Source organism: Carassius carassius, chromosome 26 (genome assembly GCF_963082965.1).
Source record: "Carassius carassius chromosome 26, fCarCar2.1, whole genome shotgun sequence".
NCBI classification, from domain to species: domain Eukaryota; kingdom Metazoa; phylum Chordata; class Actinopteri; order Cypriniformes; family Cyprinidae; genus Carassius; species Carassius carassius.
This window is the reverse complement of record NC_081780.1, coordinates 28,193,735-28,213,409: the sequence shown is the minus strand read 5'-3', so window position 1 is coordinate 28,213,409 and position 19,675 is coordinate 28,193,735. Positions and strand designations below refer to the sequence as shown.

At 38.1% G+C, this 19,675-nt stretch overlaps 2 protein-coding genes across 2 annotated transcripts in view; both read left to right on the top strand.

Moving 5' to 3' along the window:
• LOC132106088 (gastrula zinc finger protein xFG20-1-like) overlaps positions 1–19,675 on the top strand; it is a 257,526-nt gene that overhangs the window by 3,430 nt on the left and 234,421 nt on the right. The gene's annotated exons all lie outside the window — the stretch shown is intronic.
• On the top strand, positions 3,442–17,053 carry LOC132106040 (tripartite motif-containing protein 16-like). Its single transcript, XM_059511651.1, has 6 exons — positions 3,442–4,073; positions 7,595–7,690; positions 7,784–8,017; positions 9,278–9,437; positions 9,531–9,578; positions 15,755–17,053. Exons 1-6 carry the CDS (start codon positions 3,504–3,506, stop codon positions 16,276–16,278), a joined length of 1,632 nt encoding a protein of 543 aa, XP_059367634.1. The 5' UTR covers positions 3,442–3,503; the 3' UTR covers positions 16,279–17,053.

The window sequence follows — 19,675 nt, the reverse complement described above, 5'->3', positions numbered from 1 at the left end:
TGTTTATGTGCTCGTGTACTCCTATATTGAGATGGCAGAGGTTGAAAACACTGCGAGCTTCAGTAGGGTTTTGGTTGCACTTAGTGTGAGAGACCTGGGTTTGAATCCACTGTGAGACACCAATGTGTCCCTGAGCAAAGACTCTTAACCCCTAGTTGCTCCAGAGGCGTGTGACCTCTGACATATATAGCAATTGTAAGTCGCTTTGGATAAAAGCGTCAGCTAAATGAATAAATGTAAATGTAAAATGTAGGCCTATGTGTAGTAAATGAAACCATGTCTTTGCCATTAATTTACAGGAGGGGCAGACTGGGGAAAAAATTCTGAAAAATTCAAACTCATACAAACAAATTCATGGACAAAACTATTTTTTTGTATGGACCTGACATAAAAAAGGTTTAAATCTTTAATTTGGGGACATGCAAAATAATTAAAAGTTCTCTCCTGAACTGCACCTTCACTTCCATTTTTCTCTTCAGTCTCTTTATTTTGCCCTGTTATCCATCTCTCTCATGACTTTAATACTCAAGATTGAACAAAACTATACTTTACAATACAATACTCTACAATACTACAATATCTTTATAGAAAAATCCTAATACTGTACACGAGTCATGTTTTTCCCTTACAAAAAATTACCATGCTTTTATTAGCCTATATAAAAGTAAAATAACCTTGTTTTGTTTTTGTTTTTTTGCAAATGGATTTGTATTTATTTTTAAATAAATACATTTGTAAAATAATTTTACATTTTTGGTTACCACATTTAAACAATAGTAACCAAGTGGTTTTATAGTTAAATATTAAAATGTAAATTTCTGTAAGGGTTGTGTTGTTGTCTGTCATAGCTCCCCCTAAACCTATAAAAAAAATCTGATCTGTTTTTCAGCTAAATTACTACTGTAACATTACAACAGATAATAATGATGTCCTTTATAGTATTTTGAGTAATGAGCAACGTGCTGCTGCTTGATTAAATAAAAAACAAAGACAAAAAAGCATCTTTACAGACGAAACTGACCTGAAACCCTGAACAGGAGTTCTGCTTCTCTGCTTCAGCTGTCCACTCTATTCTCTCTCCCTCTCTGTCTCTCTCTCTCTCTCCCTCCATCTCTCTCTCTCTCTTTCCCTCTCTCTCTCTCTCTCTCTCTTTCCCTCCATCTCTCTCCCTCTCTCCCTCTCTTTCTCTCTCTCTCTCTCTCTCTCTCTCTCTCTCTCCCTCCATCTCTCTCTCTCTCTTTCCCTCTATCTCTCTCTCTCTCTCTCTTTCCCTCCATCTCTCTCTCTCTCTCTCTCGCATTGATTACTCTGAGTCTGATCCAAACCGTTTGGCGGAGGCGCGGAGAGCGCGCGAGTCATGACTAACACTTGACTTATTAGAGATTTAATTATCAAATGGCAGATTCGTAAATGATCGCTTTAGTACATTCGGCAGGCAATTATACAATAATGATATTAAATAGTGGGGTAAAATCGGCTGCCAGGTCATCGGGAATTGTGTCCAGTGGGTGTCCAGTCCGCGCCTGATTTCCACAGACACGCAGAATGTGCAAGTCATATATTGCATTTTTGGGGCTTACTATTCACAGACACTAGTCCATGTCATGTTTTGATTCAAGTGTACTGGCCTACTTTTGATTTAGTCATCCAAAATGTGGCATATTCCGTCCACGTTAGGCATTCCGTTTTTATGACTGGATTCTACGAACCAGACTGTGTTTCCGCATCCCGGAAATTATTAGGGCGGTATGTCTCAGAATAGTCAGTGCAATTTGGGAAAGAAATCAGTTAAATCTGAATGTGGATGTGTGTAAATATTCAAATGTAATCCCCTTTGTAATCGTTAAAAATTTCATAAGTAACTGTAATTTAATTACTCATTTTTTCGTAGTAACTGTAACTAATTTTGTAATTAAATTACGTAACGCCGTTACATGTAACTAGTTACTCCCCAACACTGCGGAGGAGATACTTTTCCCTACTTTTCTCAAAAACTATTGTGTCCAAAAGACATCAAAGTGTGGACTTTGTAATGGATATTCTCCCAGAGAATGATCACACAAACATGAGGAGGAGTAGTCGCTGATGTGCAGTGAAGGGTTAAAAATTGTGCAAAACATGGTTAGTCTACGTTGTTTCTGGACCTTGATTTTGGAAGGATCCTTGCTGTTTATGGGAGGGTCAGAGAGCGCTCTGATTTCATAAAAACGTCAAGATGAACGGAGGACTTGCAGGTTAGGAACAAACATGAGGGTGAATAATTACTGACAGAATTAATATTTTTTGCCTGAACCCTTTAATGAAACATATTTTATTTACTGACAAAGTGAAAGTGGAAGTGATGTGACATTCAGCCAAGTATAGTGACCCATACTCAGAATTCGTGCTCTGCATTTAACCCATCTAAATCGAACCCAAGGGTTAGGAGTCAAAACTCTCTAACCACTAGGCCACGACTCCCCCTAAGAAACATTAACCACCCTGGATTCGAACCCATGACCTCTCGGGTTCAGAACCAGTGCCTTAGCGGAGTGAGCCACATTAGTTGACGCAAAAAATTTGTAAATGCGGTCCGAGGGCTATCCATTTTATCATCAATGGCAGTTTTTCATGACCGCGAACAGGTAAAAGTTAAGGTAAAAGTTTAGTGTAAAAGAATCAAGAACGCAGTTCTGTTAGCCCATGATACGAGGAGAAATTAGGGTAAGGGTTAGCCTAACCTCTAACCCTAAAATCTCCTCACCCTCAAACAACGTTATACTCAACCTAAATCAGTTTTCTTGTTGATAAATTTCACAGGCTAGTACTTTTATAAACTAGATAAACTAGGACATGTTTTCTCTATTCGCTTCCCAACGCTCCTTCCCTCTTCTCTCCCACCTTTGTAGTCTTCAATAACATCTCAGAACAATCGGTAAGTACTTTTAACGTAACAGTTTAACATACATTCTTGCCTTTTCCTAATCAAAATAAAGTTATTCACATATTTGAGAAAACGATATACATAAAACACAAATAATAAATATTATAAAATAAAATTAAAGAAATATTAACCAAGCACTTGAATTAACCTTCAACTGGGCTTCACCTACATACAATGCACTTACACAATGAGGAATATTTGCTGAAGGATGGACACAATCTGTGAGGAGATATACTCCAAACTCTGAAGAATGTCTTTCCATTGTGTAATAATCATAGAATCATCCATCATGGCAACCTTCACTGCTTATCACTTCAATTATTAAATATTTCATGATAGTTCATGAAAACATTCATGGATCTGTAAATCTAGACAGTTTTCAGTCCTGCAGTAATTATGATATGTGTAACTTGTATTCTTAGTTTCTGTCAGAGACTGACATCTAGTGGACATTTTATTATCTGTGGCCTTACAGACTTGTAGATACACCCATTTTGCACACGTCTCTCTACTCGCGGAAACTGAAACTTAAGAGCAGCTGAGCTGTCGTGTGTTTGTTTCTCTGTACTCTTGCAGTAAAATGGCAGAAGCCAGATTTTCTCAGGAGGAGTTCTTGTGTGCAGTGTGTCTGGATCTCCTGAAGGATCCTGTGACTACTTCCTGTGGACACAGTTACTGTAAGATCTGTATTACAGGCTGCTGGGATCAGGAGGATCAGAAGAGAGTCTACAGCTGTCCTCAGTGCAGACAGACCTTCAGTCCAAGACCTGATTTAGCTAGAAACACCATGCTGGCTGAAGTGGTGGAGAAACTGAAGAAGACCAGACTCTCTGCTGACTGTGACGCTGGAGCTGGAGATGTTCAGTGTGACGTCTGTACTGACACAAAGTACAAAGCCGTCAAGTCTTGTCTGGTGTGTCTGAACTCTTACTGTCAGAATCACCTTGAACAACATGAGATTTTCTTTAAAGGGAAAAGACACAATCTGACTGAAGCCACTGGACGACTGCAGGAGATGATCTGCCAGAAACACGAGAAGCTCCTTGAGGTTTTCTGTCGCACTGACCAGAAGTGTATTTGTGTGCTGTGTATGGATGAACATAAAAACCATGACACTGTGTCAGCTGCAGCACAGAGGGCAGAGAAACAGGTATGAACTTAGGGATAGTTCTCTTTCAAATTAAATTTTGGTATGTTTTAGCTTACCTTGTCTCGGTTTCTGCAGTAGTTTCAATTTTGATATTTTTAGGTCTAACCGTTCTTGTCTGTGACTCATATAATGGAGGTCTATGGTCACCACCTCAAAAAACGATATAAATACTGTTCGTTTTCTTACACAATCCGCTCGTTTCGTGTCTTAGGTCATCAATGTGTACTTACGATGGGGAATTGTTTAATTTGGACTCCTTTGTGCATGCTCTTTGAGGTGGTGACCATAGACCTCCATTATGTGAGTCACAGACAAGAACGGTTTGACCTAAAAATATCTAAATTGAAACTACTGCAGAAACAAAGAAACCTACATCTTGGATGCCCTTGAGGTAAACTAAAACATATAATAAAAAAAATAATTAAATAATTTAATATGATCATGGAATCCACAAGAGCAGGCTTTTGAGTTCATTAAGAATATATACAAAAATATACACATTCAGTCTAAATGTATGCCAGAAGTTATGTAAATCTAAAAATGAAGTCAAGATCTATATGAAGCTCGAGTCTTAGACCTATTTAATGAAGTTTGAAGTCAATTGCATTCTTTTACATTAAAACTAGCAGTAACTATGAAATAATATGAACAAAGAACGCTTTTGTGCGCTGGCGTCCTCCCACAGGTTAAGAGATAAAAAATAAAAAAAACACTGTTAATACACATGCAGTTAACCAAATGAAATGATTCGCATTGTTATAAAAGTGTGCACATTGAGAGAAATAAACAGCAGATGTTCATGTAAACAACTTCTTTAACTAGAGCAAATGCTGCTAATACACACACACATTTGTTAAAAGGTTTTACTCACCCGCAAGGCATCCTAGGCCTAAATGACTTTGATCTTTCAGGTGAATCCAGTCCCAGTCAGAAATATATTTAAAAAAGTCTTTGATCTTTCAAGCTCTATCATTGCAGTCAGCTTGTGTTGTATTCCTTCAGTCCAAAAGATGTGAAATAACAAGCACCCATTCATAAAGAAAAGTGTCTCACACGGCTCTGAACAAAGGCCTCCTGGAATCTGTCAAAAATGTCATAAAAATAGCTTACCACTGTTACTAAAAAGTTTACTCATACTAGAGGTCTAACTAATACAGAAAGCTAAAAACTATATATTTTGGTAATTACCAAAACTGTTAGTTAAGAGCAGCAGTGGCACAAACCTTAAAAAACTGGTTAAAAACCTTACATAAATTTGTTTTAATAAATGTGTTAATCACTGTAGATTATATAGTGAATAGTTTAAATCTCTATTTCAAAAATTTAAACAATAAATATGATAAAGATGAATAAAATCGCAGTAATGCTCTGTAGGAACATGTATCACATGAACTTTGATCACAGTCAGTCTCCTCTTACTTTCACTTCTTTATCCTGTAAAAGCGTCTGATATTTATATTCAGGCAATTACACGCTGATGTCCTTTCACAGTTTCTATTCTCATAAATTCCTGGCACTGCAAGTTGACTTTTAAACCTAAATATAAATCTTAAACAGCAGATATTTCAGCACAGTGAATGTTTTTGCGCTGAATATTGTCTCCCTTGCCTTTCTGTGCTCAGTCTGTTTAACGCACACCGGCGCTCTTTCAGTAAAGATTTCAACTTAACGCAGACTGTCATGACTGGCCTTTATGCAAAAATGGAAAGGCTTGCGTGAAGTTGTGACATTTACAGATAAGGATATGACCATTAACTTAAAGGTTTTTTTGCATAGAGGACACATACGTATCTGTTAAAGCATCTGACAGGCAAGCCATTACGCTAATGCAATTAAGATTTATCCTGTTTTGAGCAACTTGGATCATGTACTTTTCCTGCAGGAGCTCATTCGGTTTCCTCTCATATTTTTAGATGCATTTTGTCCATAGAAATACGTTATTCAGTGCTGTAATTTGATATGACCGGCTGCAGATGTACGTGCACTGTGGGCAGACCGACTAATTGATGATAAGAATTGTTGACGATGATTTTCATCATTGATAATAATTAATTTTATTGATTAGTTGTTGCAGCCCCAATTGTAACCTTATAATGTAAAAGGGCTTCCTATAGTTTAAAGCATTGGTTCTCAACCCGCGGCCCGTCACGAATTCAAATGCGGCCTGCACCATATGCTGAATAAAAAATAAAAAAAAACTTTTTTTTTTACAATTAATTTTATTTTTTACATTTAAAAATTTAGACTACTAATGAAATATAAGCTATATCCTAATGTTTTTATGTGATTTTTTTTCATATATTATATTTGAGCAGACCTACTCACATAACGTTACGCATTTAATGAACACATACAAGCGCGCACTTTGGCAGAAATCAAATCAAATTTTCATCAACAGCCATTAGTTCAGGTAAAGTTGCGCATCAGACTGGACAAATTAGTTTTTAAGGGAGAAAAAAAGAAATGTGAAAAATGCCAGCGAATGAACACGTACAAACAAGAATAGTTGCAGTATCAGTAGTGAAGGAGAAGTGCTGGATTTTCGGTTTGTCCCGAAACTCACTTGAAGAAGTTCAGGCAAATAGAAACACCATATACTAGGTAGCAATCCTTAATTGAAGAAATGTGGCAAAACATCTCTGGAGAGAACCTCATATTATTCAATTCAAAAGTGCTTTCTATATTTGGATCAACATAGGCTACATTTGTGAATGCACGTTTTCTGTAATGTTGCGCGTCAGGTCATGCTCCTGTGCGCGTCTTATAGACTGCATCTTAAAGCCTGCATCTTAAAGCCTCTGTCAAACTTTCTGCCTCCGTGAGTCCGCTATGGACCGTTAGGTAGGCGTGACATAAAAATCGTCATCGGAGAGTGTGTGCCGAGGCTCTGAGCAGACGACCGCGCAGACAGGTGCGCGTGGTCAGTAGGCTTCAAAAGCACAATTGCACATGTGCAGGCAGTGTGAAAGTATAACACAGGCGTTACAATCGCAACTTCTTTGTGTTACTCCTTTCGAGCTGAATCTCACATAATTGGTCAGCTCCCGACAGCATCAGGTGTTTTATTTATAGGTAGTAGAATTTTTTATTTATTTCAATGAATGTAATAGATTAGATATCATAATATTTAGGCTATAATATTATAAATCAGATTGGTTTGTATTGGTGACGTAATATGTAAATTATATGCATGCGGCCCGCGACACTTGCACTTGGACCATAGTGCGGCCCGCTGGAAAAAAAGGTTGAGAACCACTGGATTAAAGCATAAACTGAGGTTGATATTTATCAAGAAAAATTTAATTATAACTATAATAATGTAACCATAAAAATAATGTATCCAAATAAAGAGCAACTTGTTCAGTAAACCACTTATAAAAAAAAAAAAGTTGAGTTTTTCCCCTGCTATACTGAAATCATACTGAGTCATGATGTTAAAACTGAGGGACGTACCGAACCGTCATATTTGTGTACCCATACACCCTTATATTTAAATGTACTTTTATTGGTTTGTCTTCTAGAAACAGTTAAAGGACGTGCAGAGGACAATCCAGCAGAGAATTCAGCAGAGAGAGAAAGCTCTTCAGCAGCTGAGAGAGGCTGTGGAGTCTCATAAGGTGAGTCTGGAGAAGAAGAGAAGTCTGTCTTAGTTTTGATTAGGACTCTCCTCTTTCATTGAAGCTCAATGTGTGGGATGTCTGTCCTAACAGTGCTCGGCACAGACCGCAGTGGAGGACAGTGAGAGGATCTTTACTGAGCTCATCTGCTCCATTGAGAGACACCGCTCTGAGGTGACACAGCGGATCAGAGATCAGGAAAAGACTGCAGTGAGTCGAGCTGAAGAACAACTGAAACAACTGGAGCAAGAGATCAATGATCTGAGGAAGGGAGACGCTGAGCTGGAACAGCTTTCACACACAAGAGATCACATCCTTTACCTGCAGGTAACATTTAGAAGAACAGGAACGTATGGTGCTTTTACACTGCATTGTTCAGCATGATATGGTTCGGTACAGTTCACTTTTGTTTTTGTTATTTTTTTTGTACCACCTCGTTTGAGGTTCCAAGTGAACCGTACTGTTGCCAAAATGTGATGTGTCCACTCTGTTGATCACTGATTGGCCAGAGAGAAGAGTCACTACCTGCATCACTGAACTTGAGACACAAACACCACAGAACCGCTAGATTTACATCAGCACAGCCAGTGATGGATCGAATGCAACTGTTTTGATCACACCTCTTTTAACAACCAAAAAAAATACAGACTTTTCCGGAAAATTACCGGTAAATAGCCGCAAAGAGAAAAATACCGGTAAATTCGTTCCGGCAATTTACCGGTATGAGCAGTTGTAACATTACCAGTAAATTGCCGGAATTCTGCTGTGTGTGAACGCAGAAGGAAAATTACCGGTATGAGCACATACGAGTTCAGAACGTGGTGATGTAAGACGTCTACTCCGGGCCAATCATAACAATGTGACGCATTCACGCACTGTTTAATAAAATAAAATAAATGTCATCCAACTGAAGCGACAGTGAAATTAAAGCGGATACAGATACTGATACTGAGCTAGTATGAGCCAGTTGTCGAGGTAATTGAGAATGCAAACGCACTGTTCTCTCAGCGGAACAAGGGCTGCTGCTTCAACTTTCGTGAAGACACGGGGTGACAGGGACAGCCTGGAGGGCAGAACCTGATATGCTCATCCTTTACACGCGAACCGCAGCAGTGGTCTGTGGTGCGGAAGGATCGACACATGAAAGTAAGTTTCCTTTAGGTTGATTGCTGCAAACCAATCTCAGGGACAGATGCACCCAAAATGCATCAACATCTTGAACGGTAACCGGCGAAGGGCCTGGTTCTAGACATGCAGGTCCAAGATCGGTCGTAACCCACCACCTTTCTTGGATACAATGAAGTACGGGCTGCAAACCCTGTCTTCAGTTATGACTTAGTCATCAATTAACAACTGCATATAAAGCAGTTGTTAACTACAAAGCTTTAATTTAACACTGGGGATTTTGTTGTGGAAATTTGTAGCTGTAATGTCAAACAACAAATGTTACAAGAATATAGTTGATGTTGTGAAAGTGCTAAATTGAAGTGTATTACTAAAGATAAGTCAAGTCAACAGGAACCAAACAAATCTGATAGTGGTGCACTGGGTGAAGTGTGGCTGTGATGGCCTTTCCGTTTTCTGTAGATTTCCCAGGCTCTATCGGCACTAGCTGAAACTACAGACATGGCCAACATTCCCTTCAGTTCTCTCTTCTGTTTTGATGGTGTGAGAGAATATATCCAACAGTTGAGAGGCAAATTGGAGGATTTCTGCAAAGATGAGCTCAAAAAGACCTCTGACAGAGGTAAATTCCTGGAGATTCATCTGCTTTCGGAAATGAGTTATTTATCATAAAATTTTCTGTTGACATAATCACTTATTCTGTTTATTTCCATAGTCACATTCACCAACATTGTTCCCTTGACCAGGAATGACTTCTTACAATGTAAGTCAACAAGCAAAAAGCACACTGAGTTTATATCCACCCAAATAATCCATTAGTAATCTGATGATGGCTTAATCAGATTGAAAAGACTCCTGTTGTTTATCTGTTTCTGTTTAAATCTTTTTATTGGGGAATCCAACATTCCAATACACATTGTAACATGCATCTTATGATCCAAAATTACAAACAAGAAGAGGAAATATGAAACAATACCAATATACAAAGCATCAGAACAACAAGGTAGAGAGAAAAAAAGCACCCTCCCTGCCCTAGGAACTTAAACCATACCACATTAATGTTACAAAAATTGGCTATAATGATTGAAAAGGGAAGTTTTAAATAACCAAGAAATCTCAAACCTTTATAGGTATTAATTCACTCTTATACAAGTTTATCCTGTACCCTGAAAATGTGCCAAAACAAGATATTGTTTCTAGAATGGATGGGATGGTAGTCTTGAGGTATAGTAATGTATAACAGGATGTTGTTGTCATATAGTGAGATTTTACTTGAGGTAATCTTTGCTATGTCCATATATATTGGAATCAGAATGGATAGTATGTGTTAGAGGCTCAAGTGGCAAAACAAAAAGTAAAGGAGATAAAGAGCAACCTTATCTCAAGCCTCTATGTAGATTAGAGGTCTTTACGGGTCCAAAAATTTGTGCCCGAACCCGGAAGAGACCCGTAATGTACTACACCGAACCGACCCGGACCCGTCTATTATTTCAAAAGCTGGACCCGGACCAGTGTAGATCCGAGAAGTGCCTACCCGGACCCGACCCGTCTATTATCTGAAAGCTGGACCCGAACCCACCAGGAAGACACAGACCCGACTGGACCTGATTGTTACATGTTCCACCTTAAATTTCTATTACAAGTCAATAGACCTGTTGCGAAAAATTAAACTTTTTGTCTTACCTAATTTAAAGAGCCGTAGTCTCTCTTCCTTGTACCTGACCACCTGTGATGCATTACAATCCTCCGACAAGAAAGTTATCCATGTTATTCCTCTCGTTATTCCAAATCCAAGATTAATCCACTCATTATGTCAGCTTTAAAAGTCCACTTGATGTCACGGTGACGGATGACAAATATAACTGTGCACATGTATATTCTGACTTGAGTTAACTCGACTGTTTGCCCTTTTGAACTATAATAACGATTGCTCAGTCAGTGCCATGGCCGCTCTGTCTATCATCTCTGTGCTCTCTGCTCTGCATCGACTCTGAATATGTCCACTAAAACTTTAAGATTAAACGGTTCATATATATCATTATAAAAATGGGGGAAAAAGTAAAGCGTGGTTTGGCAGTCGAAGTCATTGTGTCCCTCACTGGTTGCCATAGAAAGATGATATGTTCTTGAGACTGCACATGCGTGCTAGTTGGATCAACCTAAAATATGCTTTTTAATGCAATTTGAGCGTCATAGAATACATTCACATTGTATTCGGCCGTAATCCCTCAGGGACAAATAACCGATTTGGTGGGCACCCGGGTGGAGGCATTACCCCTTCTAAGGCCGTCTTGACCTTAGATTCGACCTCCCATGTGAGTATGGAGACCACTAATGTCTAGTGTAAAATACACTCGGCAGTAGACAGGCGTTCAGAACGGTCAAAAATCAGACAATAAGGAATCGGGTTTGATGTTCTTGGAATCCGGGCGGTACGAGAGAGTAAAATCAAAATCAAAATTAAGTTCAATCTTTTGGCGGTTCTAATGTATTCTAGATTCGTGTGATCAGTCCATACTATAAAAGGTACCCCTGAGCCTTCAAAACAGTGGCACCATTCTTCCAATGCTAACTTGACTGCCAACAACTCTCGGTTACCAATATCATAATTACGTTCGGCAGGGGATAACAGATGGGACAAAAATCACGCAAGGGTGCATCTTGTCATCTGTGGGAGAACATTGGGATAGCACTGCATCTACCCCTACCTCAGAAACCTCTGTAGGGCCTTACGGGAATCTGGACTTGGCCAATCTACCACAGCCTTAACCTTCTCAGGATCCATACGCATTCCCTCAGTCGAAACGATGTACCCCAGAAAAGGAACAGAATGCATGAAAAATGCATGTCTCCACCTTGACAAAAAGCCCACTCTAGCAACCTCTGAAGCACTCGTTGGACGTGCTGCATGTGTTCCTGGAGAAGAGGAAAAAATCAATATGTCATCCAGGTAGACATATATGAACTGGTCGACCATATCTCGCAGCACGTCATTGAATGGTAGACCGCTGGGGAGTTAGACAAACCGAAAGGCATGACCAAATATTCAAAGTGCCCCCTGGGGGTGTTAAAAGTGGTCTTCCATTCATCCCTCTTGATTCATTCATCCCCACTCAATTGAGCGTCGGCAGCATAATTGAGCTCCCCTGGCATGTGGATGGCACAAAGCGCTCTCGGAAATCCTGTACTGCCATGCCCAACCCTCGAACGCAAACCGTAGAAATGTCCCGTGTCGAGGAAGAATCGAGGCATGAAGGTAAGGTGTAAAACAAATCCTGGGGTTGGATGCATCTAATGATGTGCTTCTGCATTAACATCTCGAACGGCTTGTGAAGGGCCTGTTACAAGATTCATATATCCAGGATATGCTGAAGGCCACCGCCTTTTTTGGGTACGATGAAGTAAGGGCTGTAAAATCTTGACTTCAACTCGGCTGGAGGGGCAGGCTAGTTTGCATCCTTCGCCGGTAGGACAGCAATCTCGTTGCGCAGGACAGGGGCATCTCAGGCTGCCACCGAAGTCTCGAGAAGCCACTGAACCTGGGTGGGGGTCACCTGGTGAGTAAAACAGCATAAGCCACCACTCTGAGCTCCGTGTGAGTGGCAACAAAAGGGACAATCGACATACCCACATTTCTGGAGTGGTAGAAAGTCATGCTGGATGGCACAGACAGCATCACATCCTGGCTCATTACAGCAGGACTCTCCTTGTCCCCAGAGGGACCGCCCAGAGATGCTTGGGAAGGCATTGCATGCCCAAACCGCGGTCTCTAGGCTGCTGGCAATAGGACCGGGGGGACCGTCATGAGCAAGAGTGAGGAGGCAGTGCGTGCTTGTAGGCTTGTAGCAATGATTGACACGACTGAAGGGAAGGAGAGGGAGAAAATGTATCCACTTTCGCTGAGAGCCACAGAAGAAAATATATACAGGTGCTGGTCATATAATTAGAATATCATCAAAAAGTTTATTTCACTAATTCCATTCAAAAAGTGAAACGTGTATATTATATTCATTCATTACACACAGACTGATATATTTCAAATGTTTATTTATTTTAATTTTGATGATTAAAACAGTATAACACATAAGAAAAATCCCAAATTCAGTATCCGGGAAAATTAGAATATTGTGAAAAGGTTCAATATTGAAGACACCTGGTGCCACACTCTAATCAGATAATGAACTCAAAACACCTGCAAAGCCTTTAAATGATCTCTCTGTCTAGTTCTGTAGGCTACACAATCATGGGGAAGACTGCTGACTTGACAGTTGTTCAAAAGACGACCATTTACACCTTGCACAAGAAGGGCAAGACACAAAAGGTCATTTCAAAAGAGGCTTGCTGTTCACAGAGCTCTGTGTCCAAGCACATTAATAGAGAGGTGAAGGGAAGGAAAAGATGTGGCAGAAAAAAGTGTACAAGCAATAGGGATAACCGCACCCTGGAGAGGATTGTGAAACAAAACCCATTCAAAAATGTGGGGGAGATTCACAAAGAGTGGACTACAGCTGGAGTCAGTGCTTCAAGAACCACTACGCACAGACATATGCAAGACATGGGTTTCAGCTGTCGCATTCCTTGTGTCAAGCTACTCTCGAACAACAGACAGCATCAGAAGTGTCTCACTTCAAAAAGGACTGGACTGCTGCTGAGTGGTCCAAAGTTATGTTCCCTGATGAAAGTAAATTTTGCATTTTCTTTGAAAATCAAGGTCTAGAGGAAGAGAGGAGAGGCACACAATCCACGTTGTTTGATTTCCAGTGTAAAGTTTCCAAAGTCAGTGATGGTTTGGGGTGCCATGTCATCTGCTGGTGTTGGTCCACTGTGTTTTCTGAGGTCGAAGGTCAACACAGCCATATAATAGGAAGTTTTAGAGCACTTCATGCTTCCTGCTGCTGACCATCTTTATGGAGATGCAGATGTCATTTTCCAACAGGACTTGGCACCTGCACACAGTGCCAAAGCTACAAGTACCTGGTTTAAAGACCATGGTATCCCTGTTCTTAATTGGCCAGCAAACTCACCTGACCCTAACCCCATAGAAAATCTATGGGGTATTGTGAAGAGGAAAATGCGATATGCCAGAACCAAGAATGCAGAAAAGCTGAAGGCCGCTATCAGAGCAACCTAGCCTCTCATAACACCTGAGCAGTGCCACAGACTGATCGACTCCATGCCACGCTGCATTGCTGCAGTAATTCAGGAAAAAGGAGCCCCAACTAAATATTGAGTGCTGTACATGCTCATACTTTTCATGTTCATACTTTTCAGTTGGCCAAGATTTCTAAAAATCCTTTCTTTGTATTGGTCTTATGTAATATTCTAATTTTCTGAGATACTGAATTTGGGATTTTCCTTAGTTGTCAGTTATAATCATCAAAATAAAAAGAAACATTTGAAATATTTCAGTATGTGTGTAATGATTGAATATTATATACATGTTTCACTTTTTGAGTGGAATACGTAAAATAAATCAACTTTTTGTTGATATTCTAGTTATATGACCAGCACCTATATATATGTGTGTGTGTGTGTGTGAATATTCAATATTAGTTTGTTTATTTGTATAGTGCTTTTCATGATACAAATCGTTGCAAAGCCGCTTTACAGAAAATTAAGTTGGTGACTATTTCAGGTTGATGTACATATGGCAGAAATGTATGGTAAAAATCAATAAAAGATGTATTTTCTTGACCTGGTAAGGATTCCAGCCGCTGCATTTTGGACTACCTGTAGCTTGTTTATTGAAGATGCTGGACAACCACCTGAAATATATATTGAAATAACACTGAAATATATTATTATATATGCATATTAATAATTAAACACTGCCTCATCAGAGTTGTTATTGTGGCTTTATATATGATCAGCCACTTGCACTTAACATTTTATGAAAATCATGATCAAATGGAATTAAAAGCTATTTTGAATCGAATTAATAATATCTGAGCTCTGCATTACATTTTCATCAACTTTCAGGTTATAAAGTTTATGTAACTATATGGGCGCTCAAATTTCCTGGTTGAATACATTTGGCCCAAATCTCATGATCTAAACGATGAAGCGCTAGGCTCAGGAAGTCAGGATACATAAAACAGTAGTCTACAACTAAGATGGCAAATGCTGAGACACTTCTCCGCTCTTCAAACTAAAAAACAAAACAAAAAACAGTTTTTATAAACTGTGTTTGAGTAAAGAAAATGCTGTACTTCTCAAAGAAATAGCTTAGAAACTGAAACGTTCATGCATGTATCTTAATAACATAAAAGTCGACTTTAAATAATCAGAAGCTGTTCAACCCCCTAGTCTGTAAACACCATCACTGACTCCCAGAAACACTTCTGGATATTGTAAATGGAGTTCTGTTACTGCTGCAAAATTTTATGGCTGTGTCCCATCTTAGCAGTGGTTTGCCAGTCCCTTTGATGACATTGAACTTGGCATTTTCCATCTGACTGCCTTTACTTGTTTCACATTTGAAAGCTACTTTTATAGGCAATGGTTGATCAAATGAGTAAAAAACAATTTCATTTTTAGTCTCTGGAAAGTATAATGGCATTTGATTATCTTTGATTTAAGTTTGTCCCAAGTTATTTCATCAGGCTAATCAAGTTCTAATCGGATCAAACGATATTAAAAACGAGGGGTTTTAACTCTTATTCTTAAACACAAGCTTTCTCTAATCAAACACTCTTCACACAATGTTCTACTATGGGAAGTGACAACAGGTCTGATAAGATGTGCCTAGAACACCAATCAGGAAGAACCAATGATTATCAGCACTGCACCTGGACACAAAACACTTCTGAAACGAGAGAAAAAATACTAGATAAAGGGTCTTAACAGACACTGCAGATACACTGACATGATGAGTTTAGCTACATGAAAAGATCAAACCGATTCATAATTCCTGGTTTTTATGTGTTTTATCTCCATCAGATTCCCATCAGCTCACTCTGGATCTGAACACAGTGAGTAAATTCCTCCATTTGTCTAAGAGGAACAGAGTGATTACCTTCAGTAAAACCTTCCTGCCGTATCCTAATCATCCAGAGAGATTTGATCATGTGTGTCAGGTGTTGTGTAGAGAGAGTGTGTGTGGACGCTGTTACTGGGAGATTGAGTGGAGTGGACGAGATGGGGTGCATGTATCAATCTCATATAAGAGCATCAGCAGGAAGGGAGACAGTTGTAAGAGCTGGTTTGGACGTAATGATCAGTCCTGGAGTTTGTACTGCTCTCCTGACAGATTCTCATTCATACACAATGACATACAGACTGATCTCCCTTTGAATCCCATCAGCAGTAGAATAGGAGTGTATGTGGATCACAGTGCAGGAACTCTGTCCTTCTACAGCGTCTCGGACACAATGAGTCTCATCCACACAGTCCAGACCACATTCACACAGCCGCTCTATCCTGGGTTTATCACTTCTTTTGGATCATATGTGAAACTGTGTTGATAAATCAGAAACGATTCTAGAAAGATTCTAGCCATACTCAGTGTTGGGATGTAACAAAATACATGCAAAATCCCCCGTGTTAAATGTGCACTGCTCTGCATCTGTCCATTCTCAGAGTGTTAAAAGTAACACTGAAGCAGTGGTTAGTTCACTTTACACAGTATTTCACTAGAAAGAATCTCCAACAACTCGGTCTCATTTGCAAAACACATACACAACGGCGATAAGGGAATTAATTAAATTTATTCATTTAAAAGACGCTTCTATCCAAAGCGACTTACACTATGCACTATTCAAGCTAACAGTTTTTACCTAACGTGTTCCTTGGGAATCGAACCCACAACCTTGCGCTGCTAACGCAATGCTCTACCACTTGAGCCACAAGAATGACTTAAGATTACAACTCCTGCCTCTGAAATTTCCCTTCCCTTGTATCTTGCTCTCTCATTGGCTGTAGGTCATATGTATACATTATGATCTATGTATACATTATGATTGAATACATATACTCCATATAATCATAATTGAATCTAGATTTAAAATGACCAAAGAGAAAGCCAAACTGGGCCACAATTACCCAGCATGTCTTCACGCAGAAATCAGCGCATTGTCCTTGGCAAATCCAGCCCATGAGTTCACCCATGAATGTTAAGCTGAGGTCAGGGCCCTAAATTAGTCTAAATAATAAATAAAACATGAAAGAAGCAAATAATAATAGATCTTATTGAGTATACGTACTGCAAATGCATTTAACAATTAATCTTTCATTTTTTCTTTTTTTTTTTGGTCACATATAAATGTATATTTGACAATGTTTTTTTTTTTTTTTTTTGTAGAAACTATAAAAACATCCTCTTAAAGTGATTTGTATTCCCAAATGCTTGATATAAATATATTAATGGTACAATTTATAAAACAGTCTGACAAAACACAAATTGTGAAGTAAATTAACTTAAGTCCTATTATTTATTAATTGTTTTAGCTATATCATGGCTACCATTAACTTCTTTGTTTCTCTTTTATTTATTTTTTTAGCTAAATCTTGGTAACAAACTAATACAATTAACAGATTCGAACTAAAATGAAGGAATTTTTCTATAAAAGGGATAAAAACATTCTTCATTCACCACTTTGTAATACCATTTAAGGTAAGAGCCTGGGGGTAAAAACTTTTTGAATTTGAAGATCAGGGTACATTTAATTTATTTTGTCTTTTGAGAAACATATCTTCTGTGGCTTCTAAAGGGCAGTACTAAATGACAAAAATATGATGTTTAGGCTAAATAAGAAAAATGTACACATCTTCATTCTGTTCAAAAGTTTTCACCCCCTGGCTCTTAAAGCATGGTTTTCCCTTCTGGAGCATCAATGAGCATTTGATCCTTCTGTAATAGTCCCTCGTTTGTCCTCGGTGTGAAAAGATGGATCTCAAAATTTTATGAATGGGGTAATTTTTTATAAATTCAACAATTATTTCAAAATTGTATTAATGGGGTAATATTTTATAAATTCAACAATTATTTTCTCTTGTAGACTATTTGTAAACCTCTTATTCAGGCCAGTACCAAATATTTTGGTAAATAATTTGTATTTTGCAGATTCTGCAAGGTGTATGTAAACTTCTGACTTTAACTGTGTTAAACATGTAATGTTGCTACATATTTAAAATATGAATAACTGTATGTTGTTATAGTTTTGTTATATGTTGTAATCAAGAAAAAATAAATACATAAATGGTTCACACTCTAAAAATGTCATTTTGAAGTCAGTTATTGAGACAGATGTTTCATCTAACAGCGAAGAAGTTTAATCCCCTGGTTAGACTTGGTAAACATTTTCAAAGGAGATTTTTTGAGTGCAGAACATTTCGTTGTTGATATTTAGATGCTTTACACCTAAATCAGCTGGTGGAGCCTGGTGATTGTGTTGATTGTTATAATTACACTTTAAGTGGCTCATAATCAAATTACAGTTACATTAAAAAAGTATTTCTTACATTTATTAAACATGTCAAATTTCATTTAAATAATGTACACTCATTAAAATGTTTAACCAACGAGTCAATTGGTCATTTTCTTAATGTTTAAAACAGCACATACATGCTGTTCAATTACCTAGAGAGTCCAGACACACTAGTCACATCGGAGGATTCAGATCTTTGAAATAGTTCACCCAATAATAAAAGACTTATTTTTCTATTTACTCAAACTGTAAACATTGCATGGTTATCGTTACTTTTACTAATCATAATAATAATACGATTTATCCCAATAATCTGTTGAATGCTTCATTCTGCTTGTTTGAAAAGTTTTCAACTTTGATACAATACACCCACATTGTTGTATGGATGTTGTTTTGGGTGAACAAATATATACATTTTCTGTATTACAGCCAAACAGTTTTAATTATTATCTTTCACTTTTCTGTCTGTGAAGCATCTGATTTAGCCATTTCTTCAAATTCAAATATTTTTTCTTCAATACAGTCAATGCTGTAAATAATGCAGTGGAATGACGAGCCCAGTTGTGGGATGCCAAATAGACTCTCACACATGACTGTAAACTCTTCATTTATGCTCTTATGTCTTCATCTATACTTGAATTTACTCATTTCTTAAAATGTATTTTATATAGCCATTTACATGCTGTTAATTGTATTTACTCGTTTACATGCTTTTAATTTGCATTATGTATCTTTTGTTGATTAATGTTATGCGGTGTTCTCTGTGGTCTTCAAAAGTTAAAGGTAAAGGAAGGTCTCCAACTCAAGGTTTTCAGCATCACAGGATGATGCTTTGGTATTTGTTGAATTTGTGCTTTTTGGAGAAATCTGACTGAACATCAAAAAGACATTACTAAGATTAAGTAAAGTAGTTGTCTATCTTTTTGTTAATAAACTTTATTTTATTACGCTTGTGTTTTTACTTATGTTGATAATGCACAGCAGAAAGAATAAAGGCATATTTATATTTCTGACCATCCTTCTTTGGATTTTGGGTTACTTCATTGTCTTCTGTTTATGTGAATAATCCATCAGTGTTGTTAATTGCACATATATATTTAATTTGAAAAAGACACAATAGAATATGTTAGCATAAGTGCTGGTACATGTTTGGAGCACAAGTATATGAAATACATGAATGTCTATAAACACTTAAAACATGCTCAATAGCGATCCAAGCTTTGAGTGTGTTAAAATCATTGCAGTGTTCTAAACAGAAAACACTCTCATGTGCATACCGTATGTTGTAATATTTTACATATTTCTTACAGAAATACGCTAAATGGACAAAACTATTAGGACACTTTTACCCCAATAGGGAGTTTAAACTACCAGTGTAAATGCATCTAAATACCACTTCAGCTGCTTCTGTTTGTTCTGCAGTGGAATGAATGAT

Bases quoted from the DNA above. Each gene is read 5' to 3' on its own strand.
- LOC132106040 (XM_059511651.1), top strand. From the start codon at position 3,504: ATGGCAGAAGCCAGATTTTCTCAGGAGGAGTTCTTGTGTGCAGTGTGT. The intron at 4,074-7,594 runs GTATGAACTTAG...TTTGTCTTCTAG, and splicing joins CACAGAGGGCAGAGAAACAG to AAACAGTTAAAGGACGTGCA. The intron at 9,579-15,754 runs GTAAGTCAACAA...TATCTCCATCAG, and splicing joins CAGGAATGACTTCTTACAAT to ATTCCCATCAGCTCACTCTG.